At 40.1% G+C, this 25,561-nt stretch overlaps 1 protein-coding gene across 1 annotated transcript; it reads left to right on the top strand.

The window, feature by feature from the left end:
* The first annotated feature begins 113 nt into the window (after nucleotides 1–113).
* On the top strand, nucleotides 114–23,881 carry NELFA (negative elongation factor complex member A). Its single transcript, XM_064653424.1, has 11 exons — nucleotides 114–493; nucleotides 7,551–7,722; nucleotides 8,874–9,035; nucleotides 9,940–10,029; nucleotides 11,892–12,022; nucleotides 12,206–12,275; nucleotides 13,126–13,214; nucleotides 14,316–14,427; nucleotides 16,662–16,918; nucleotides 18,001–18,100; nucleotides 19,620–23,881. Exons 1-11 carry the CDS (start codon nucleotides 242–244, stop codon nucleotides 19,802–19,804), a joined length of 1,620 nt encoding a protein of 539 aa, XP_064509494.1. The 5' UTR covers nucleotides 114–241; the 3' UTR covers nucleotides 19,805–23,881.
* The last annotated feature ends 1,680 nt before the right edge of the window (nucleotides 23,882–25,561 follow it).

Here is a 25,561-nt window from a genome sequence, read left to right on the forward strand (position 1 = left end):
AGGCGGCGCCATCTTGCAGTACGGAAGAAAAGCCGCGGCGGGCGCCATTTTGCATCTGCCCGAGGAATGAGAGAAGCCTCGCTATTTTCTGCCTGGTGGGCGCCGCCATTTTAGGTTACGGCAGAGCCTCCGCCTTTCGTAGCGCAACCTCATTGGGCGCCGCCATTTTGGCTTGCGAACAGGACGGCGACCCGCAGGGGTCCTCACCCCCTCCCTTCCTCCCTTTAGGTGCCTTCATAAAATGCCCGTCGAGAATCCCCTCTTTTTTCGCCCCGCTCCCAAGATGGCGTCGATGCGGGAGAGCGACACCGGCCTGTGGCTGCACAACAAACTGGGCTCCACGGACGAGCTGTGGGCGCCGCCGAGCATCGCCTCGCTGCTCACGGCCTCGGTCATCGACAACATCCGCCTCTGCTTCCACGGCCTCTCCTCGGCCGTCAAGCTCAAGCTGCTCCTGGGGATGCTGCACCTGCCCCGGCGGGCGGTGGATGAGGTGAGAGCCGGGCGGGAGCCGCAGCGAAGCGCGGCGCGGGTGTGTGTGAGGAGGAAAAGAGATCGGAGATGGCATGAAGGGGCAGTGGCGCCAGCACCGCTTCCCCCGCCCGCCCTTTTCTGTCCACACGGAGGCTGCGGGGAGGGGACACCCCGGGCTCCCCCACAGACCCTGGGGGACGAAGCCGAGCGGCCGCTGCCCCTCACGGGCAGGGCTGTGTGGTGGGGCTGGTCCCCACAGCCATCCCCGCCTCTCCCCTGCAGACTTTCTCGGACGAGGAGGGGGAGGACTCGGTGTGAGGGGAAGCGCTGAGATTGCCCGTGATAAAGGAGAGAGTGGAGTGGGAGCTTAGCTGCTGCTCCTCCTCCTCTTCCTGCGCTTTGGGGACTCCCTGGCTGGCATTAGTCTTTTAGAAGCAGTTTGGACGTGCGAGCCATCGTGTGCCCCCACAGGGCTGTGTTTTAGGACACTTTTGGGTGCTTTTTGGGGGAGAGAGCTATTCTGAGGCAGTGGTTGTTGTAGGGCTAGGACAGAAAGGCGAGATCGTTTAGGAGCTTCCTTCACTCCTTCCTTAGCACTGGCAGCTGTGTAGGTGTCACAAGTCGAACATCTCGGCTTTAGGAAGGACAGCAGCAAGTGCTGAAACTTTGAGAGTGGAAGATCTGGGGTCTGCACTGAACTGGGCTCTTCCCCATCCTCTTGGAGCCAGGGTTTTCTTGAGGAAAATTGCCATGCTTTTTATTTGCTTCTCTTCACCTTTCTGGGAACAGCTGGTGCTTTCCTTTACACTCCCACCCCAGCTAATAAACTGGCTGGCTCAAGTCTGAGCTGGCTCTGCAACCTTATTCCCTTGGCCCTGGACCATACCTGGCTTATTCTTACCTATTGATGTTTGGTGCAATATCTGGAGAACGATTAGAAATCTTAAGTTTGTTCAGCCAGATTCGAGGAATTCCCCTCCTACTTCCATCGTGTAAGGTGTCAGTTCCTGGTAACAACCATGGAAGCAGTGTGTAGTTAGTCCTCCCCTTGTGCAGGGTATTCTCAGCTGTGCTTGCACCAGTCTCTTTCTTGGCTAGGACACAGCTGCTGCTTAGGCTTAATACACATATATACTAGACAGGGTGTGGTATCTAAGTTGGATTATTGTATGCTCAGCTTTTGTGCACTTCTAAGCTGAAAGTGGACAAGCATCACCTTTAAGCAATAATTTAGTGTACGTCGGTCCTTGTCTTGCCACGTGCATCTGAGTGGTTGTTCATTTTGTTACACTGGTGTCAATTTAAAAAAACTCTGGTTTGGCACGTAAATGCTGATTTTTTATTTTCTTTTTTTAAACACGATATTAATGTCCAGTGCATAAGCTGTCACCCTTGTGTGTGACAAATGAGGCTGTATTTTGGACAAACAAAATAACCAAGGCCAGAAAGGGGGGATGGGAGGTCGTGTGAACTCGTGAGTTAGCAAAATTGTTCTGAAGTAAGTGTGAAAATCCAAGTAGCCCGGAAGAAATGAGTAATGCAGTATTTAGAAAAGGCTATCAAATTAGTGGTGGTTTTAGATTGAAAAGAGCTTCAAAAAGCTTAGGGACCTTCATAAATAACACTCATGCCAATTGTTTGAGGGAGCAGCATTCAAGCAAACTGAAATAATTTGTTGAAATGCTACAAGAGTGTTCACTGGGTGGATAAAAAAACCCCACGTTTTAAACCAATTCTGAGGAGGATGGATCTGTGCTTTTGTTAGCTGTGGAGATAAGGTGTGTGTAGTTGCTGTGCCTTTTAGTGTATCCTTTAAGTGGTCAGCATGTTCCAAATACAAAGCTCTTGTTACTGCTGTAACAAAATATTGTGGAATTTTTCAGTTTGGTGGAGTTCACAAATTCAATAACAAATTTCATCCTTCGTTGTAAACAGATCATGCTTGATTGAGATCTACCTGTAGCATCTTAATTATTTCAGGGATGTGACTTCCTTTTTTTTCTTCTTAAACTGGAAGGAAAGGCTTTAAAAAGTAGTTAAAAATGGAAAAACTCATGAGTCAGAAACCCTTAACATCGCTAGTAGGCCTGCTATTATCATTATAGACTTCCTTCTATAGGTGATAAAAATAGCTGATGTAACAAACTGCTGACAGAAAGGGATGTTGTCTTATCAGACACTCATCATTTGTGGTGAATTTGCTAAAATAGTTGCATTTGTGGAGATTTGTTACATAACTTACTGTTAAGATTTTTTGATATTTTAACTGGCATTGAGTGTCTTGCCTATGATACCCAGAAAACAAGAGAGAGAGGTTTGTGTTCAGTGTGGATCTGCAGCAGCCTCCACTCAATGTCTTGTGGAGTGCTGGACGTGGTGTCTTCCTGCCAGCACCAGGACAGGGTACCTGTAGCTGCCTGTAAATTAATTTAGGCATTTGGAAATCACTCCCATATCTGAAAGTGATAAAACTTAACTGTGAGAGTACTTAATGAGTCTCTTTGGAAAGTCACATGTGCCTTCCATGCCATGTGCCAGTGTGTATCGATCATGTGCAAGAAGCACTAAGCTGGCACTTGGAAGCTTAATTGTATTGGAAAATATATTGCATCAGCTTTATAAAGCTTTGGGAACCTCGACAGTGGGTACAGAATATGTTAAATGTTCCCCTCTCTAGATAACAGATTCGACTCTGTTGTTTCTCCTTAAACTCTTTTTGGAGTTTGTTTGTTTTCTTTATGATAGCAGTTTCACCAAGGCTTAGGATAACATGGAAACGATTTGTGAGAAGACATTTGAGTAGAAAGTGATGTGGAAATCAAGGAAACTGTGGTGGTTATTTGGTTTAGAAGGGATTTAATTCCTGCTGGTCCTTTCTAAATCTCTGTGAAAGCTTCAGTCTAGACAAGTGAATCTTCAATGAGCTCTCTTGAAAGCTCAGTCCTTCACTTAAGTGGTTTTTTTCCTCATAGGTAATATCTCTCGATTTTCATAATGTTTTCATTCAACACTACAAATATTATATAGATATAAGTGACTTAATCCTCGTAATACTCCTGTGGGATAGGTAATGAACCTCATTTTTTTTATCATGCTGGGAACCTCATTACTGTGCGTTTGTTCCTGCTGACTAGTAAGAATAATTGGCTCTCATTTCATCCTAAGCTGTGTTTTGTAGGCAGTTATCAAAAATACCCTTTCCCACTGTAATTCTCTGGGCAGAACTTGGGAACTCCTGAATCTCGCAGCCTCCCAGCTTTTCAGCTGCTAAATTTTTTTCTAGATAATTGCACTTATTTGAAATGATGCCTAAAGCTCAGTCTAGTGCTGACCAGAGTTTCAGTTGTGAATTTGGCAGAACAGTTACTTCTGTTTATTTTGTATATTATAGTCTGGTTAACCTGATTCACAATGGCAAATGCAAGTTTTTTCTTTCTGTGCCAGTGTTTAATTTATTTGTTCAGGGTTAGACTGTGATGTTACAACCAAGTTTGGAATCAGGACTGTGCTTCTGTGCTTTCTGAATTATCCTGAGAGGAAGATCCTACCCCAGCAGGGGCCTGCCCTTTTATTACAGTAGCTGCAAGAGAGCAAAAGTCAAAACTGTTTATTCCTTCTGGCTTATGTGAACCAGGAGTCATCTACTCATGGAAGTGGGAATTGTGGAGTACTGGTGCAAAGGAGTCAGAAGGCACATGACACTTGCCTTTCCCTGTGTTCAGAACAGACAGGCTGCTTTGCATCTTTTTGGCCTGCACTTACTGTTCTTAATTATTCTGTGATGTAATATAGTATATTTTAATCTAATAGCACTCTTGGCCACTTCTACTCTTTTTCATGATTAAAATGCAAACCAAATACCACAGTGATACTCGATCCATCCTTGTTTTGTACTGTGTAAATATTAATACTGTACTTTCAATCCAATGCTTTTAGTTTAATGAAAATGCTCTATAGTAATAATACAGATACCTATTAAATATCACCTCTATGGCCCCTGAAAGATTAAAACTTGATTTTGTTGATTAGCTACCTGTTGATGCAGTTGTCTAGATGTATAGTCCCATATATTAATTTGGGCATAATATAAAGCAAATGAACGGGAATTCTTTGCAAGAAGTCATATCAGAACCATCATGTTTTGCCTTACTAGTAACATTTCCTTTTTTACTCCTTCCCACAGTTCTGTTTGTGTATTCTTCCTGCACAGCCATTATTAATCTGCCTTTGTTCCCAGACATTTTCCATCCTACCTAATCCTTTTTTGCTAGATATTTCGAGTCCTGCCCTTTGCTTTTTCTTGTGTGCCAGCAGGCTGAGAAAAATACTTGAGATGCTTAAGTTTCAGATGAGAAAAATACCAGAACATGTTGCATCAGATCTTGACATTCATGCTTAACAAGATGCTGGTTGGAGCTAAAGGGAGTTTTACTGACCCAGTGTTGCAATCTTAGACAATTAAGAGTTTGGGCTTATGGCTGTGCTCTATAAAGTGACCCAAAAACTATCTGTAGGATTCCCTGTTATTTTAAGTTTCATTTCAGGCATTCTCAAACCACAAATGAAGTATATTTTTTTCAGCTGTCAGTTGAACAGTGAAGTGGGAACATGTATTTAAGTTGCCATTTGAAGAAAAACCTGAGTCAAAACTTGAATCCAGGCTTGTTAAATGCAAACCCCTATTCAGGCAAGGTCTCTGGTTAGCTCATAGTACGAGTTAATGTGCTTTGCTTCCTTGTGCGTGACAGTGACTGTTCTTCCATCACATTCTTTCTGCCTTGAGGCCTTGTGATAATGTTATTTGCCCAGTGCAAAGAAAACAAGTTGTTTCTGGGCTCCTTTCTTGAAGGAATCAAAGGCTTGTATAGTGGTGGGTTGTGGCATAAATAGGTTGCCTGAACTTTAATCCTGAGAACAGTGGGGATGCAACATGCCCAGACAAGAGCTCTTAGGAACTTACACGGTATAGGCATGTAGCTCTGTGAATTTTTGGTATAAAGAGGAGTTTTGTCAAGCAGGTATGAAGGGTAAATTGTGAGGATACAGGAGACATCTTTCTTCTAGCTATTGCCTGAGTTTGCTTTGATGGAGCAAATCACATTCTGTGCACTTACCTGCATTAGTGGTTTCCAGATAAAAACTTATAAAAGCTATAAATGCATTAGCTCTCATGGCATCTTTTAGGTTTTCGGGTGTTTTGTATAAATCACTCCCTTGATTCCTGAAGGATGGATAGGAGAATAAAAGACTTTGTTCTGATAGTGTTCACAGACATCCTTCTCTTCTGTGGAAGTGACTTTCGATGAGCAGTTTAGGTTAGAGAGAAGGAGAAGTCTGTGTGGAGGTTATGGTAGGCTTACATTTACTGAAAAAGAAATGAGCAATGGAGGATAGTGAAGACTAGGACCTCAGAGATGGATTCTTTCCACTGGGTGTGCATCAGTTAAATTGGACAACGCATTAAACAGTGTGTGGTCCTGGTTATGTGCTCAGTTTAACCCAAAGCAAATCAGTGGCAACTGGCTCATGTTGAGTCTCCTTCCTGCTCCACTGTTTTTGTGGTTCTGGTGTCTGTGTGTCTGCAGTCAGTCACACCAATGAACTGGTTGAGCATAAAGCTGGAGAGATGCTGGTTTTCTGTCGGATGAACTGATGCAGTTCGTTTCACAAGCACGTTACTGTGAGCCTTGGAACATGCAGGGGGTGAAGGACAAACAGGCTCTATAGTGGACTTGTAAACCCTTCCAAAGTGAGAGGCCAATAACATTGTGTGGGTGAAAGGAATTGAGAAATGTCAGTGTTTGTTTGCTTCTGAGTTTAAAAGTGGATGGGGGGAATGGGGAGCAGAGGTTTAACTTTTTCTTCAAGTTGTATGAGTGGAGTAAGCTTATTTGATTAAATGTTCTCATATAAAAAAAAGACTGGCTTTAAATAAAGGGAAAAGAATACAGCATAAAGGTGAAGATGAGTTTCTTGTCCTCCTGTGTTCAGAAGCATGTACACTGTAACTAAGCTGTATGTGCCACAATGGGTTGTGAAAAATAAAAATTCACATATTTCCTTATACTTGCTTGTACATTCTTCAGTGTTAAAATATCATACAGATAGAGTATGTTTAACTACTTTATGTAATTTTACCATTATGTTTTGTGGCTTGATAGACATGCAGTACATCTCGAACATCTTAGTTCTCTGATGCTAATGCTGTAATGCTTACATGAAAATGTACTTAGTTAAAAAAGCAAGTGTTCAGTCTTTAAGGGTTTCAGCTTAACCTGTGAATGAAGTGAACCACTCATTTAAGAGATTCACTGTGTAGACCCTGACTGTAGTCACCTTGATATTCATTTCATAGTGCCAACAGACACGTCGATTAGTAATTAAAAAAAACTACTGTGACAATGAGACTTTTTAAATTCATCTTAGCATTTTTCAAGATAGGTGCATAAAGAAAATTAACTTTTCTGACTATAGAAACTCTGGGTAGATGGAAAATCTTTGTACTTTTGACATAATAGAGTCCTGTGTTTATTTATGTAATACATAATTTTTGTCAAACAGTACAGTTTTGATTAGTCTGAAACACATTATTTTGAGGGCTTAATTATGATGCAGATACGGTCTGTCTGCTTAATTATACTGTAGCTCAGCAAGGGGCACATCTTCATTTAGATGCCTGTTTAAATAACTTGTATTCTAGGTGATATTCTTATCACTGAATAGAAGGTGTGGGTACACTGGGAGTATGAGTGTAGAACATAAGGAGATGGTAATTTAAGAATTTGACCTGCTGCTTTTAGTAAAAATGTTCAGTGCTAAACAAAGCTTTGAGCTGCCAAAAGCTCAAAACAAACTGGAGTAAGATTGGCTGAAAGCACTAGAAAAAAATTACTTTGATTCATTCTTTACTTAATTGTAGAGTTAATGTATAACTTTGTGGAAACAATCTCCCTCTTCCCTTCCCCAGTAGTAAAACATTGTGCATGTTTGTGCTAGTGTCTTTTTAGAATAAATCCAACTATAACCTGTTTAAAACTGTTTCCAATTGGTTGATTTTCTTTTTCTTTTTTTGTTAGATGAAAGGGGCACTGACTGAAATTATCCAGCTCGCTACCTTGGATTCAGACCCCTGGGTCTTAATGGTAGCTGATATTTTAAAATCCTTTCCAGATACTGGCTCCCTTAACCTTGATCTTGAAGAACAGAATCCCAATGTTCAAGATATTTTAGGAGAGCTTAGAGAGAAAGGTAAGCCCTTCCTGTTGGTGAAAATTGCAGAAATATGGTCCCTTTTTTCAAGAACAACCTGTCATTTCATCTGCAGTCTTGCTATCTTAACAGTAGAGGTACCAGGACAAGCAGTATGTCTTGTCTCTGAACTACCACAGTTTATGACATGGAATGTTACTGGACTGGGAACTGTGATATTTGAGGAATGGTAACTTCCTAAAATGTCTTTTCACACATCATCAGAATTTACATGTCAGGTATTGCCCTGGGTCTTAGTGCAAGGCAACACACAAATTAATGTGGATTCATTAGTGTCAGACAGGCTGTGTGTGCACTGATGGGTAACAACTGAGTGACTGCAATAATTAGAGGGTTTTCTATTTTGCTGTCTCATGTCCTAGTACTGAAGAAGACAGTAAGTCCCTGTTTTTCTTGTGTGGACAGCGTCGTGTGTGTGGAAGGACCCTGTTGCACTGGGCAGGTGGGCTGCCTCTGCTGGAAGTCCTGTGGGCAACAGATGATAGGTGCTGGAGGGGAGACTGACCTCAGGAAGAGTTATGCTGCCAGTGTCCAAATAGCTGCAGATTGCCCAGCAGCTGAAAATGTGGGTCCAGGCACTTGCACAGTTGCTGCTTCAAGCAGTGGAGTAAATGGTGATGCAAAACTACTCATACTTCAGTGGGTTTATTTCAGCACACTGCCTAGAAAAAGCCCTCAGGCATAAATGGGCAGACATGATTTTGGATTTGGGATTGCAGCAGAACAATAATAAAATGACTTGGAGGTGGAAACATTTTCTTATTTTAAACAAACAATCATTTGTCTGTTCACACTTGATTTGGACTTTATTCAGTAGTTTCCTTTTCATGTGTAATTTTTAAGGACTCTGAGATGCAGTAATTTTATCTTTTTTGACAATAGTAGAATATTTAAGATTCCTGTAATTTGCCTAGGTATAGTTAACATGGAAGCTTTTATGAAGCTAATGTGAAAAACAAACATCCTAATAACTGGTTACACACTGTGTAATAATTGGAACTAAATTACTCTTGGTGTTTAAACAAGTAATCTAAAATTTAAAACCACCTGTACAGTCTAGTTGTAAAATGTTTTGTAATTAGCTGTCAAGAGGTGCTAATACCCATGTACTGTGTTAACTCTTTATGCAGTAAGTGAATGTGAAACTTCAGCTATGTTGCCGTTGGAATGCCAATACTTAAACAAAAATGCCTTGACAACACTAGCTGGGCCACTTACTCCCCCAGTGAAACACTTCCAGCTGAAAAGGAAACCTAAAAGTGCCACTCTCAGAGCTGAACTCTTGCAGAAGTGTAAGTAGTATTAAGATTGTGTAGCAAATTGAATGGTGAAAGGACAATTTATATTCAGTCTTATTCTCCAACGTGGTGATATACATTAAAAATTTCTGTTACAAGAGTTTTGGTTAAATTTTTCTTTTCTGGACTGATGTGTGGAAGAGCAGGTGCAAGTCATCTCGGCCATGATTACATTAAAATTCTAATCTTAATTTAAATGCTGTTCAGATTTCAAGGCATACAAAGAGCTGTGGCTTTTTAAAGCGCAGATGAGTTCTCTCAGGGGTATATTTAACATGTGAGGACTTGTGAGGGACAGCGTTGGTTAAAGCTTCTGAAACAAAAGTAAAATGAGAACCCAGTTTTATTTTGCCGTGTGTTTTTGCAACAGGGAGCAAGAGCTGCTAATTAATGTTTTCCTTTTGCTCAGTATTGGCTGTATAGGGTGTGAAAGCCAAGCAGGTTTTCACTAAAAAAATGCAGCATATGTGTACACGGAGGTATTGGTAGCTGGTTGAACTGAGTGATCTTAAAATAGCTTACTGTAGCTGCTGTTCTGTTGCAGCAGCTTGCTACTTTCTTGTGTGTGACTTGAGTAGTTGATCTGGTTAAATACAAGATTTGTAACTTTTTATGATGTTATATGTATCTTAGACAATTAACTCAATAGAGATTGAAATTATTTTATTTTGGTAATCTCTTTTAGCTTAGATCACCTTGTCAGTTGCATAGTCATTGATTTTGCATTTTCTCCAAATACTGTGTTAACTTCACATAAATGACCTGGATTTTTATTAAAGTATAATTCTTTCTTTGTTGCTATTCCCCTCTCTTTATGTATTAGTTAACGTTTTTATAAGAAGCAATGTGTTTTTTTCAAGCACAGGTTCTGTAATAACTAAAGCTTTTTTCTTTTTAGCAACAGAAACTGCACAACAGCTCAAGAAGACTGCAGGAGTGCCTTTCCATGCCAAAGGCAGAGGACTGGTCAAAAAGATAGATACAACAAGTATGGCTCACTTCCATCACTTTTCAGAAAGAAAATCTGATAAAATGGCCTTGATGAAGAATAAAATTACCATCTGTTTTTTTACAAAAACTTAATTATTTTTGAAGCAAAGAATTTCTCCCTTTCTGCCTCCCTCTCTCCTGATATTTAAATATTTCTGACATGTCTTGTCAGAAAGAACAAGAGTGTGGAGGTTTTTTTAAATGGCAAGTATATCTGCCATGCTTCTAAAATGTATGCAACCAGATCATGCTTGTAGACTTTGGTAGGAATTTAATTTGCATCACTCCAGGAATAACTCCTGACTAAGCCATGTTGCTCCAAAAGGGAGCTGAGTGGATCACAGTAGTCTGCTGTGCTCTTTGAAATGCTGTGAACTAGACTGAAACTATATTGCATTTGTATAATTCTGTCTGGAGAAAGAAGGGGGACAGTGTGTTCTCTGCAGCCAAGGCTGTGCAGTGACTTCTATTTAATGGACATGACAGACATTTATAATGATTCTTCAGCTTTATATTAAGAGATTTTCAACTGTTTGCTGAAGTTTCCCAACTCCTGAATTTTTCAAATAAATTTTTGATTAGAAGCAAGAGGAGAACTCAAAATGAGTTACATACTTTAAATCACTGCACAGGCCACCACATCACTTTTCTGGCCACCAATGTGATGCTGAGGTGTGAAACTTTGAGTGATTTCTTGGTTTTGTGGGTAGAAGCTATGAAGTACTTTGTGTCAATGCTATTTAAGATGTGGCTTTGAGGACCAAAGTTTGGCCTCACGTTCATGCAGGAAATGCAAAAAGTCTGGTTGTAATTTGAACTAAAAGTTGTCCCAGTATAGAAAATGACCATTAGTTCTTGGCATTCTGTTTAGCTGTTGAACTGATAAAACCAGGTTTTAGACATGGCCTTTGGAGCCAGGTGGTCTCTAGAAATAGGAGTTGGGCACCAGCTGAGGTTTGCTCTGCTGGAATGTACTCACGTGAGTCAGAGGGTTGTCCTGTGGTGAAAGGGTTTTCAGTACAACATGTAGAGAGATACAGAGTCTCTAACATCAAACTAAGGTTCTGTGTTTATCATCAACTTAAAGAGTATGATGAGATTTTCAGGAGGCTCAAAGACCTGATAGATAATATGTATGTGTCCTTAATTTTTTGGTAGGTAAAAGAATGTTGTATTTAGCAGTAGCATTAAGTGTGAGGTAAAGGGCAGCAGTGTAGAGTTGGGGGAAAACAGCTGCTTACAAGGGTAGCTGATTCTGCTGAGACTGATTGAGGCAGCAGGTGTTCTCTTTGCACCGTAGACCCAAATTGGGTCCTCACTTCTTGTGCAAACAGCAGCTCTAGAATTTCAAAGCCCTGTGTGAAGCACTCGTTTACCTTTTCAGTAGATATGAACCCTTAGCCCTGCAGAAGCTTGGCTGAGAATCTTTGATTAAATACAGTTTTACCAAGTAACCAGATTGTGAAATTCAAAGAGCAACTTTGGCAGTAATTGGATTCAAAACATTTATGTCCTATACCATTTTATGTGTTCAGAGTTTATTTTTTACAAGTAAAGAAAGCATCAATAAGTGTAGGAAAAGTCAATTTTGCTATGAGTGCACCCATTTGAATACTTCAAGTAGAACAGGGTTGCAAGCATTAGCCTAGAGATTGGCTCTTACTCCTTCTTTGAAGGGTAAAACCTAATCTGACCTCTGAGGGACATGCAGTGTGTTATAGACAGTTCCACATTTATAAACATTTGAAGTTAAAGGGGAGGTAGGGAATGCATTAAGAAGGGAAAAAGCTGAAAAACTCAAATATGGTTTTTGTAACTAAATGTGTGTATCAGTTGTTGCTTTTTTTGATCTTCCCTAAGCACCACTCAAAGGAATACCAAAACAAGCTCCATTCAGGAGTACTTCAGCACCAAGTGTATTTAGTCCTTCTGGAAACAGAACTCCTATTCCTCCTTCAAGAACACCTTTGCGCAAAGAAAGGGGAGTAAAGGTGGGTGCACTCGTTCTTGGGCTCTTGTTTTTTTTTGCTCAGTTCTCCTTCCTCATCTAAAGTGAGTTTCTGGTGCTGTTTTGAATTAAATATCAATATATTAAAGAAAAAGAGCTAAGGACAATATTTAAACTACATACATTTAACAGTGGTTATTAAGTTCTTTATAGTCTTTCTTTTTAGCTTCTAGATATCTCTGAGCTGGATATGGTTGGTGCTGGCCGTGAAGCAAAGAGAAGAAGAAAGACATTAGGTTGGTACAGCATTCTTCTTACAAAGGCTGTCAATATGCCTGCAAACAGGATCTAGATTTGCAGTACCATTTTGTTCTCAGTTTGGTAAAACTTAGCCTAAGCTGGACTTTAAAGACCAGGAGGATAATGTGAACCAACCCAGAAATGTTTTAGGGGAAGATTTTCACTTATTTTATTTCAGTGCTCCCATTCCTCTTGCCTTGTGCCCAGTAACTCAGTCATGGAAAGGATTGAGCTCGTCATCCATTGTGCATTGGGCAGCCCAGAGGTGTGTGAGTGGCTTCAGTACTGGAATTGTTCTGAGATATTCTGCTTACTTCTACTGACTGTAGAAGTAAATTAATTGAAAGTAACATTGAAAAAACCTGGAGCACTCTTCAAAATTCTGGCTGAGAGATCTTAGGAAGTGAACAGTATCCAGTATCATGCTTTTAAGTCAAGTGGCAGTGCAGTGCTCTACTTAACCATATCAAGAAGATGCACTAGTCAGTATATCTGTTCCAAAACAACCTTTTTGTATTTTTCACAAAAAAAAAAAACAAACCAACAACTCAGCAAAACCATATTTGGAATTAAGTTGTTGCTTGGGCTTTCATGCTTTCTAATGTCAAAAAATTAGCCAGTTCTGCCTAATCACTCAGTTACTGTATCTGGTACATTGTGGTTCAGTACATTATTGGTTTGATTATAAAATTGTATATGGAGATTATCTATTTCAGCATATACCTCTTTAATCGTGTTTTAGCAGACTTAGACAAATGCATTTTTATATCTTTGTTTAAAAAGTATATTTAATTCAGTATTTCAGAAAACTTTCTTGAACTGACTTCTGGTTTTTTTATGCAATAGATACAGAAGTTGTGGAAAAACAAGCCAAAGAAGAAACAGTAGTAGAAAATGCTACCCCAGATTATGCTGCTGGCCTTGTGTCTACACAGGTAAAACCAAGCCATCAAACAAAAACCAACTAGTAAAAAAAAAACCCCAAACCATGATGCATGCTACTCTAAAACAGCTAAACACTGTAATGATATTTTACTCACTTTTTTTAAACGTGCCTCTTTATATAAAAATCTTTACATGATTTTTTCACCCAAAAAGAGCAAACCTGTTGCTAGAAGTAGTTCAGTAAGGGAGGGGGGAGGAGTTGTGTGTAGGCTGTTTTCCTCCTGTTTCAGGTATGGTACGGTATAGAAACTGTCATGCAGCTTTCTCTCTGTCAGGACACAGGTTTTAAAAGAATTCTATGTCCTGCCCCCACTTCTGAGTTAGAAACACATGCCAAAAAACAGTATACAGGCAGATATTGCTAGGCCAGAGTCAGCAGTGAAGGTCATTGCCCATCTTTCTGCAGAATGCTCGGGGTATCTTTCTTTTAGCAAGCTCCACATTTTACAGAATGCCCATCATTTATCCAGTAAGGCTACCTTAAATTATCTGTGTGCTAGACATGTTCCCCCAAAACTTCTTTCCTCTTCTTTCCTTTTGTTTATAAGGCTGGATTGGACAGTGAAGATCCTGATAGAGATACTGTACTATATATGCAGTGTCATGTATAGTTAAGTACAAAGTGTGGCTTTCTTTGGCTTGATCTTACATGGCATCCGTTGTGTTGCTGTTCACTGCCTTTTTCTGTGGGAACAAGGTTTTTTACCTGAGCTGTTCACTGCTGCCTTCTGCTTGCTTATGTCCCAGAGGCCTTTGTGTTCTCTTGGTGATACTCTAGTAGGTCTTCTGCCCATGGATGAACACAGATTTCTGCTTACTAATAGTGAAGAGCATGTTTGCCCAGGCAGAAGGTCACTTAATTCTATAGAGTGATTCTTCACAGAGTACCATCTGCACAAATTTCCAATGTCTGAAGTAGAAAGTTAGCATTGAACAGGTCGTTAGGTAGGACTCCTAACAGAGGAGGCAGTAACTGAGTTCCCAAAAGGAATATTGTAATAAAACTAATGTTGAAATTGTGTTTAAAATTCAGAAACAGCACGCGAAATATATAGTGTGGCTTTAACACTTTATTTTCTTTCTTTTTGTAGAAACTTGGCTCATTGAACAATGAGCCTGCACTACCTTCTACAAGTTATTTACCTGCTACCCCCAGCGTGGTGCCATCTTCCTCCTATATCCCAAGCTCTGAAACACAGCCAGGTAACAGACACATTTTTGCTCTTTGGACCTACTACCTCCAACTCTGTACAGTTTTGCTGTCTAGCTGTTATTTTATTTATAAACCTACTGTCCCTCTAGCGAAACTCCACCTTAGCAGTATAAAAATCCATTGGAAGAACTCAACCTTTGGGTTTGAAGTAACCAGACATATCATTTAACCTAAATAAAGAATGTAATTGTTGGCTTTAAGTCTTAAAATGACTGCTAGTTAAGTAAGTAAAACGATTTACTGATTTGGTTTTTTTCTTACTCTGTAATAGAAAATCAAGTTTTTTTAATCCCTAAAGAGACAGCAGTAATAAACATAAATCTGGAGTATATATTCCATACAAACATTCATATGCTAGCACTTACAGAACAGTTGCTTTCAAGAGTCAGATTTATTTCTAGAGGCAAGTGCACGTTAGCTTTCACACAGTCTAGGATTAAGCCATCCATTTTCCTTTTACCTTTGTAGAACAGTCTGATGGATAATAGCTGTGATATTATCTGTGAGCTCCTGCATATTTTGAAAAAGTGCTGTGTTACTTTCAATTCTAGGAAATTGCCAATAGTAAAAAATAGTTTGTACAAATCCTTTATTTCTACACCTCTTATTTTTAACCCACTTGGTTTTACTCTTCCGTCCCTGCTGTGTGTAAAGTCTTAAAGGAGTGCATTAATTTGCACTCACAGATGTGCATGACTGAGATTCATTACCAGGTCTGGTTGTTAACAGAGAACCAACATTTCAGTTTAATACATTAATTTTACTTTTGCTTGTGAGCTGTGGGATGTTGGTCGCTACAGAAAAATGAGTATGCAAACCCCAGTCATTTCACTTGGCCTCTGAACAGTTTAGAATCTCTCTGAAGGTCCATGCACATCTTTCTCTGGCAGAAAATTGGCATCTCTAGGAGGAACACAGCCAAGAGCACATCAGTGTGTCAGCAGCTAGTACTATTTTCCAGAGTGTTGGCATTGTGTTCAACAGCAGGAAAAGTCTAGTTTAAAATTCCCTGTTGTCTGTTCTGTTTTTATTTTAGGAATATAGAGTATTTAGCTTTTCTCATGGACAAGGAATATAAAACTGCTCCCTTGATATAAGATGCACACAGAAGATCCACAGATTTGGTCTCATATAATCTGAGGCTCCATACTTAAACCCTGTTACTTTATGCAAGTCAGTTATTATGACAAGAGAAGAAGCTGGTAATCAAACAGTACAAAATTCAGGAGTAACTAATTGGTACAAATGTTTGTCCTCTCAGTTGTTCACTGTCCCCTTTCACATCCACTGGATAATAGTCATACTGTTAAAGCAATGCCGTGTCTGTGCTGAGATGGAGAACTGTAAACCTCTCGTTCTCTGAAATCTGATCTGAAGGGTGTCAGCATAGCTCTGATGGATACCTGCCTTAGAGTCTGCTGTGAACACAGTGTGAACAGGTCAGATTAAACCCCATGGGTTTGGGACGGGTGCTTGAGCAGCTGTGCCTGTGTCTAAGAGCTGCAAAAGAATGTAACTGGTGAGTGTCCACTGGATAGTTACCATTGGCTGTGATCAAGCTACTGAGATTTCCTAAGTTCCCTCTACCTGCAGCCAGGTTTGGAATAGTAGCTTCCTTAGTGCAGGTGAATGGATCAACTTGGAGAAAGAACGGAGTTAAGACTTGTCAATATTGTGGGGTTTTAATGCTCTTAGCAGTTAGTGTTTAAATAATGAGTGATTTGTGAAGACTACATTTAATTCTGGCATCTCTTTAAGTATTTGTATTTTCAGTGTCTGTTACTGGCTGAGACTTAGTTACTGTTCCTTTGAAAGCTGTTGCTACATTAGATAAAAACTGCTGGAATATTTTTGGTTTTGCTTCTACATAACAGTACAGCAATAGTCCTGGTAGGATCAGAGTACAGTTGTTACAGCAATATAAGCTAAGCAGTAAATAAAGCAGTTTCAATTTAATAAGTCTGATATCCATTAAACATAAAATTTGATACTAAATATAGTGTAATCCATATTGGACAGCTAATTACTCTGTTGTCTAATTATTGCTAAAGGTAATTGAGTGGAAAAAGCATTAGCTCTTAAATTCTTCATGTGGATATTAGCATATTAAATCATGGTGCTAAAATGGAATAATCAGAATTTTTAGGGCTTTTTTAAAGGCCATTGGTAATGCTAATCCCTATTTGTGGATTATGTTTTTAATTATCCTGATTGGTTTTTGCAGCTGGCTCTTCACGAGAGGCCTTGCAGACTAACAGACAGACTGAAGAGCCTGCAGCTCCCAATGCTACTACAACTCTTCCTGCACAGTTCAAGCAAAGAACACCCATGTACAACAGTAACTCTAATCCACCTGCAGCTACACCTACCTCACCCCTCACACCCACCACGCCTCCTGCCATCTCCCCTGCAGCACAAGCACCACAAGTGGCCCCCCAAACTCAGCAACAGCCACCACCGAAGAAAAGCCTCTCTCTCACAGTAAGTAAAACCAGGTTCTTTTTGACTGATGCTTTTGATGTAGGTTGGAAAATGCCAATTTTTATTATTGATCTCATTTACTATGTTGGCAGTTCCTGGTCTTTGGATCATGGAGTGGTTGAGGCTGCTTTTTTATTACCAAAGATAATGTGAATGTTTTGTGGTTTTTTTTTTTTTAGCATCGCTGTTTTAATGTTAATCACAACATTTTTATTTGTATAGTGTTAATGTCGCAGTAAGTTGTTTTTATTTACTTCTATTTGTAATGGAAAATAATGTTGTTTTACTCATTAAAAAGAATTTTGAGAGAAAGGTGTATTTCCAGGAGAGCTGTTGCCCAGCCAGTTTTACATAATGTAAGCTGCTTAAAAGGATCCTGTCACTGCTGTGGTAGGAGAAAATATATCAATAGATTATTCTAAGATGAAAACCTTTATTTCTGTTCTCATTACTCCGCATCACAAATTTTTCAAAGCCTGAGGGTGGGGAGGAAACTAAACTCAACAGCAATTATATGCCCTGAGGCATCTTATTCCTGGTATGTGGATATATATTATATGCATGCTTGAAGGTCAGTAGGTAACTAATTCAAGATGGAACTGATCTGAAGACTTTGCTAAGCACATCTGTAAGCCTGGCTTGCAAGGTCTGAACTTTAGGAAGCTGGGTGAATTTTTTTTACAGTATCTCTCTACTTCATTTATTAAAGAAAAAAGAAAATTCTCTGAAATGACTGCAAGCCTGGGTTTGTTGGACCGTAGAGGAAGCATTGTGGTTTTTTTCTTTTTTCCTATGCCATAAAGGACACAAAATTGATAATGTAAACATTAAGTCTCTCACATGTTTCTGTAACTATTTAAAGGTGGGGGTTTTTTTTCCACTCTCAGAATTCAGTTGTCACTGCTGGAAGTATTAGGGGCAAGTATTAAAAAAGAGGAGGAAACCTTGATGTTAAGGGGCTTTTTTTTTTTTGTTTACTTTTTGTAGGTCCTACCAACTTCACCATATTCTTTTATGCTTATTAATGTGGTCCCTGTTGGCAGTGTCTCCACTGGAATTGACATTTGTTATATCTGTTGCAGAGGGAGCAAATGTATGCTGCACAGGAAATGTTCAAGACTGCAAACAAAGTTACAAGGCCAGAAAAGGCTCTTATACTTGGATTCATGGCAGGATCCAGAGGTATGTACTGAGACTAATTTAGCTTGCTTCTGAATACCCAAATCTGCAATGCACTCACACATGCACCTTTAGAAATGCTATGCTGTAAGACTTTGCTTTAGGTTTGCCTGTATATGCTGGACTCCTTCCTTTACTGTGGACTGGACATAGTTTTATGGGTTATAGTTCTAGCTACCCGGAAGTGGATGTTTTAGGGTCTATTTCCCATAAGTCAAACAGTTTGTCAGAACAGCTGCTGAACATGATATATACATAACTGAACATATTGTAAAATCACAGCTTGGGGTTGAAGGAGAAACAAAGCAGCTGGTCAACCTTGAACAGCCTGGTTGGGTCCTGCTACACTGTCTAGAAGAGCAGTGAATGTAAATTCTTCTGTGGCAAGTCCAGGTACAAGCTGGGAATACAGAACCTCTTGGCTAGCTCCTTGCTTTAGAAGCTAGCAACTGCTGTCTCAGACTTTAGATAACCACTGGGGCTGTGAATCACAGGGAGATAAGCTGTCTCATAGCTGGATCCTGTTATATATTGGCCTTGATAGACCAAAGCTGTTTTACCTACAAGATTATCGGATGTAAAATGAGAAGGGGCTTAAGAGTCCTTAAGTGAACTCCATCATCTGCACTAGCTCTGGTTTCTAATTTGGTATTTGAGGGTTCTTATCACTGGAGCCCTGGAGCCTAAATGTGACTCATACATTTAGATTAATGCAATAATCCAAATTAACAAAGATGACCAGGGTAGAGTTACTGTGGTGATCCTTGGACTTTAAGTTTGGTGTATCTTGCATTAATGATGGTGTTTTTAGTATTAGATGCTACTTCAAATTGCAGCAGGAGAGTGTACTTTAATAGCTACATGAACAGCTTTTTGTAATGTAAGATAAAGTAGTATTTTTGGAAGAGTGTGTGTGTGATATATTCACGCATACAGAAAAGAATATATCAATATGAATTTCTTCAGTAATAACGTCAGCACCTTCTGAAGGTTGGGTAAATAACTGCCAACTGATATTCTTGAACACCATTTGAATACCTTGGAGTGTAACATTTAATATTCTACTGGCATGGAACTGAGTCTGGGACAAGTGGTTTCAGTGAAGCTGTTTTGGCTTTCTGAACAGCTAAAAGTTGTTGAGGCATTTAACTACAAAATGTATCCTAAATAAAATAAGTCTGGTAATTCAGGTTTACCAACTCCTATTCAAATATAAGCTTCTCTTCTGACTCTCAAGGCAGAGAGAAATGACACTGGCATGTTTTACTCCCCCTTCTGTTATTCTTCCATTTACTTTAGCCTTGGGCTTCATCTTTAGGGATCTGGTTTTGTTATCCTTAAAGCTCAGTCTGTGGAGTATAGAGGGAGGGAGATCTTTGGCTTTATGTTTTGCTCAGTTTGGGGTTTGAGGTTTGTTTTTTGTGTATTGGGGTTTTTAAGCATAAGAACCCCTTTAAGTGCTCTTTAACTTGTCTAATACAGTGTCGAAATGTATAATTTGTTTCTGTTCTTGTTTCTGCAGAGAATCCTTGCCAAGAGCAAGGTGACATCATCCAAATTAAACTCAGTGAGCATACAGAAGATTTACCAAAGGCAGATGGCACGGGCAGCACCACTATGTTGGTTGATACGGTCTTTGAAATGAACTATGCTACTGGTGAATGGACCAGATTCAAGAAGTACAAACCTATAACTAATGTTTCCTAAGAGATGCAGCAACAGCAGACTGGACCAAATCAAGCTTAGAGTCAACCAGCTCATAGTGTATGTCAACTGTACAAAATGGCATTCGTGTGTACATTTCTTATTAGCCTCCAGAATAGAAGCTGTGGCTCTTCAACCAAACTGGGCTCAGTGAACACAGAAGATGGGGTCGAACTCACTCTTTTTTTTTTTTTTTTTTTTTTTAATTAATCTTGGGAGAGGGAAAGACGATCTTGATGGGGAGACGTTGTGGTTTGTTTTCCTACAGTTCAAGATGCTGAAAAAGATTACAGATGGGAGCAGTTCACTGCCTAGTGCTGGAAGAGAAGACGACTGCACAGTCCTTCATGGTTTACCATTAACTGAGGGCACAGATCTTCATTGTAAAAACATTTTCTTTGGCTACATGGGTTCTGTCGTAAGAACAGACATTTGAAGCACCACAAGTCAGTGCTTGATTACTTTGTATTTCAGCTGCAGTATAACTATTGCGGGTGGTATGTCAGTGTCTAAAGGTACCCACTGTATGTTTAGCTTATTTGTGCTTGGGTCATAGGATGAGATTGAGCAGCTTTGCTGACTCGCTATATTGTCAATGTACATGCCCAGCATGTGTTAATCTGTATTTGGCATTATTTGAGATAGAGAGAAACTAAGTATCATAACTTTCTGAAGGAAAAAACCTGTCGAAATTAAAGAAGTAGTGGTGGCTTGTCACTGCCTGGAAGTGACAGCTCTTTGCCATGGAAGTCTTGGGGTTGAAGTCCATCTGAAGCTCTTGCATAGCAAACCCTTTGCACAGCATAACTTGGATGGGAGGAAGGGAAACCACTCATCTCAAGACCAATTGAAACTTAATTTAGAAATGGCCCTAGAAATGGTTGAGACATACATCTGAGAAGAAGTAGTAGTTTTGTTGTCCTGAGGCAGTGTTAGTTTATGTTTGGTTGAGCAGTCATAATGTGTTTGATCACCATACCCTGACCCAAAAAGTTTTGAATGACTGTAGCTGTGGTTCTTACCAGTGTAGTTTTATCAGTATAATCGCTACTGTGGCCACAATTATACTGGCATATAAATGTGCCTTATACTTGTCCCCTGCTAGTAGAAGCACATTTTTATCTTTATAACTGTGTTCACACCACTGGTGTAATCTGGCTTTAATAGTACAAACAAAGCTGGCATTTATTGAGAGGACTTGTGTACATAAATCAGGATTGCTCCTTGGGAGACTTGGCTTCATCATTTGAAGGAGACTTGGATTCAGCGTCTGGTTTCTGCCAGTATTTGTGTGTGGAGCTGTGCTTGGTTGGGAATGCTGCTTAGAAGGAAGAAATACAAAGATGAGTAGCAGAGTGGTGATGTGGTGCTGAGAAGGTACCTTGGGGCTGACTTAGAGGTTCATGTTGAAGTGGAACTCTTAGGACAAAATGAGGCTTTTTTCTTTTTTTTTTTTTCTCTGAAAAGAAAGCAGACCAAATCCCATAGGACATTTGTATACTAACAGACATCTAGATGATTTGATTAGAGTCTTGTTTTTTATTGGGGAATTTTTATTGCATTTTAATTTTAGTTTTTGAAGCAAACTATCCAACAGGACAGGGCAAGTATAAATAATAAAAGAACCCCTGTATTCTACAGTGTTTTAAGATGTGACCAAAAGTGTAGATTTCTTAACTTTATTTAAGCAAATATGCAGAATGTTGTAGCTCCTGTGATGGCCAGTTATGTGATGGTAGCTGCTGCCATTAAGGAGTGTTGTGCATGTTTTAGTGTGAAAGTTAATCACATGTAACTGTCACATCGGGGCTGTCCTCCACGTAATTACCCCATTTCAGAAACAATGTAGATTGTAATTTTGATTGCAACTTTTCTTTATAAACAGCTAGAAACCAGCCTGACAAGTGAGGATGAGTAGTGAGTTTTAGTTTTTAGGAGTTCAGTAGAATGCTTTATCATGGTTATAACTTATTTGATTTTTAGCGTGTTACATGGTAAGGGCTAAGGATAGAATATGAAAATATTCATCTTTTAAAAAGAAAGGTTTAAAGAAAAGTGACATTCCTTTTCTTGTCTGCATTCAGATTTTGAAGTTTTCTTGTGAAGACCAGTTTTCTGTAAACATATATGATACTTGTCTGTCTTGCAGCTTATTTAGCAAGCAGGAACAGTTATCAAATACAGTTTTTAAGAAGGAGCATTTAGGAAATTGGCTTGAGGGGCATGTACTGTCACTGTAAACTGTTGATGAAAGACTTGTGCAACTGTGTTGTAGTCAGGAGCTGCTGTGTGGTGGCTCTTTTGGCTTCCTTGAGAGTAACTGTAGTCCCTCACTAAACTTTCTTGGTGCACAGAAGTCTGTATTTCAGACCTAGGGGTGGAGGCAGTTGCCACTCTCCTCTTCAAGAAGCCCTTCTAGGATGCAGTGGAGTCATTTGAGTGCAGTAGTATGTAGGAAGCTTAACCATGCTGCTGTTTGTATTTGCTGCATAACCCAGTTGGTCTCCAGGCCTGTTTGTCTAAAGTCAGTCATATGCAATAAATGGAAATTTTAAATAGAATTATAGTATATTTTTAATTCTGTTCAGTCATTAGAACAAGACAACACTGCAAAAATAAATTATTTTTTAAAGTGACTTTATGACCCTCAATATCAGAGCATTACTTCAACTTGATCTGTGAATCTAGAAGGTGTTTTTAAATGCCTAAACAAAGGGAAGGTTTTGCAACATTGTTAAAATGATACAGTAAGGAGTAAAACTACACAGAGCTCTTCACTTCAGCAAATTCAGTCTTCAAATCAGTGTTCTGAAAGTAGGAATGATGCCAGACAAATCAGAAAGGGCAACATCAACATTGAAATTCCAATATACTGGACGTTGCATACAGAACAAAATCTGACCCTGGAACTTGATGTTTTTTGTCTTGAACACTCAGTGACTCGGATGTGTTCTCTGGAGCTGAGGCTCAGTGTGTGCTGTAAGTTAAACCAAACACTCGTTGACTCTGGAATGACTCGCAGATGCACCCAGAAGTTGACCATAGAAGTAGTTCTTCATGCTTTGCTTGTGTCCTTTCCTCTTCCCTTTATCCCAGCATGAAGCTTTAGGAAATAGCAAGCCCAAACTGTTGAGGTTTGAGCTTGAACTGCTCCTCAGCAAGGATGATGTCCCAGTTTCTTTTGCCCTTACTTGTAGAGAAGCCCCTGTCTGTGCAAGCCTAGACATGGTATGAATTAGCTTGTTCGATTTTTAGAGTGTGGAATACTGGAGAAGGAGGCAATGAAAGGGGCTTGTGTTTTCCCTATCCTGGCCAAACTTGGTCTTAGGGGAGGAAGAGCACATATGTGCTTGCCCAGGTTGCTTTAACAACTTCTCCTACAGTTGAAGTGCTGGGTTTCTGTTGGCTCCATTTTTGTTCACGAGTGCTGTGAGGACCAGAAAGAGTAAATGAGTGTAACAAAGAAGCTGAGCCCAAGAAGGATGCTGAGCAAGAGTTCTGATCACACACAGATTCCATCTTACTTGTCACTAGAACGTTTTTTTGCTCTCTACTGCTCTGTAGTTATCTCCATAGAAACCAGTCTAGGCTTAGTACAGTTAACATTGGTATTGGGCCTGTATTTTGTGGGTTAACCTGATTTTGGCTGTTAGCTTTGCCATTTAATCTTTCAGTTCAATACCATAGGATGCAGTGGGGAGGAGCCTTTGGTAGTTACTTGACATCTCCATGTGGAATTGGTCACTTCTCTCGCTGAGTTGTGTCAAAGTGCAGACCACTTGTCCAGATGGAAGAAATCTTGACACTTTGACATTACACAGTTTAAGGGTGAATCACGTTTTCATAGTAAGATCTGACTGGAAAAAAAAAGACTAAAAAATGTTAAGCCAGAGCCCTCTGGGAATCTGGTGCCTTTAACAAAAACTGTCATTTTGTAAAATGTCACATCTATAGCATAGCCCGTATGTTTTCTATTTTTTTTTTTTTGTACAGTTGTAAATTCAAAATATTCTGTCTTTGGGTACGTATTTTCAGTGTAATACAGTATGTATAATAAAAAATTTAGATTTTCTAAGGAAATAGACTGACACTCGTCTTAATCAAGTTGTTTATTGTATTGACAGTTGAATCGTTATACCACCAACCTGAGACCAAACGGCCAAATTGCGCAATAATGTGTGTCCTTTTTAGATTTATGTTGCCATTGCCTCTGTAGATGCATTTCAGAGTTGCTATTTCAAAGCTGACCTGTGCTGGTTTTGCTGGTTTAGGATATTTTTGAGTAGGAGATCTACTGAAATGCCGTCTCTTGCTCTCCGTGTGGCTTCACTGAAAGCTGATGAACTTTGGGTGGTGTGTCTGTGGTTGGGTACTGTGCTGAGGCACTCGAGCCACAGCCAAGACCTGATGGCTCAAGGAAGAGAATCCATGCACGGGTTCTGTGGATTGCCCAGGTGGTGTGGAAGTGTGGAATAAACTGGGTTTTTTTGACACTGCCTTTATCTGAATTAGAGCAAGAGTGGCCTCTTAGTTTCAGAGTGCTGCAGGAGGTGGGTGTCTCTTGGTTTGGAGTTGGTGGGTTTTGGGGGGGATTGTTGTGGGTATTTTTAGAAACTGTTTTCATGCTCAGATACCATCCCTAGAGTCTAGTTTATCCTGTGATGAGCATGAAGGTTTGTCTTGCAATGTTGAGTTGTGTGGATGTGTGTGGCTGGCCTTACTCCAGTTTCCTTATGCACAGCCGTGTGACATGGCTGTGTTCCGCTTCCCTGCGCTGGGGTGGTGCCAGACAGTCTGAGCTCACTCTTTATTGTGTCAGATCGACCTTATCAAATAGCTGGGAAGGGAATTCTGTTCCAGGTCAGCTGCTTTGGTAGAATGCTGGGGACAAAGCTTTGGGATAGATTGAGATGCGTTTTTTGTGATTTCATAGGGCACTTGTTCAGTCAAGTTTTGCAGTATCCAGCTGTGTCACTGATACACTGTATATGAATAGGTATGTGCCAGTTCACCTGCCTGCTGAGACTGACCTGTGCCAAACTGGACCCAATTTTTTCGCCACTGAACACTCTGGGCAGTCTTAGCTGGTACAAGCACAGGGCTTTTAATGTTTAGGATGTTGCTCTAATGCTAACCCTCAAGTCTGATCATTGAGCAAGTTGAGACCCAGACCAACTTGTCAGATGCTACCCTGTATTCCCAGTGCCTTTAGGCAGAGCTCAAAACATCCCAGACTCCACTCATCTCCCTGCCTGTGCAGGTGTGTGTGTGAACAGGCTCTCCTGAGAGCAGGAAAGGAAAGATAAGGCAAGAAGCAAAACCTGGTTATTCTACAGTAGATGAGGTGACTTTATTTTCAGAATCAGCTGTGCTTCAAGACACTTGCATGGTACCATCCCTGGAATTGCTCAAGGCCAGGCTGGATGGAGCTCTGAACAACCTGGTCTAGTGGAAGATGTCCCTGCCCATGACAGCGGGGTTGAAATGAGATAATCTTTAAGGGCCCTTCCAACCCAAAAAGTTTTGGGATTCTGTGACCTTTTCCTGAGGAACTTGGGGGGATTCCTTTACTTGGCTCTCAGAACATGGTTCCTGAGTAGCATTTGGTATTGGAAATACTGAGTCCTTCCTTGTGCAAATTTAATGGAAGCAGAAAATAATTGGTTTCTCAGAATGGTTGACTCAAACCCTCAGTAGCATGTAAGCTTGGTTCTAGTGCCTGACCAATCATTTGGTGTCACTGGAGTCCATAGTCTCTCC

This window comes from Pseudopipra pipra, chromosome 4, assembly GCF_036250125.1.
Source record: "Pseudopipra pipra isolate bDixPip1 chromosome 4, bDixPip1.hap1, whole genome shotgun sequence".
Classification (NCBI taxonomy): Eukaryota; Metazoa; Chordata; class Aves; order Passeriformes; family Pipridae; genus Pseudopipra; species Pseudopipra pipra.

Coding starts and splice junctions, on each gene's coding strand:
- NELFA (XM_064653424.1), top strand. CDS start 242: ATGCCCGTCGAGAATCCCCTCTTTTTTCGCCCCGCTCCCAAGATGGCG. Junction 14,428..16,661: donor AAGCTCTGAAACACAGCCAG/GTAACAGACACA, acceptor TGGTTTTTGCAG/CTGGCTCTTCACGAGAGGCC. Junction 16,919..18,000: donor AGAAAAGCCTCTCTCTCACA/GTAAGTAAAACC, acceptor TATCTGTTGCAG/AGGGAGCAAATGTATGCTGC.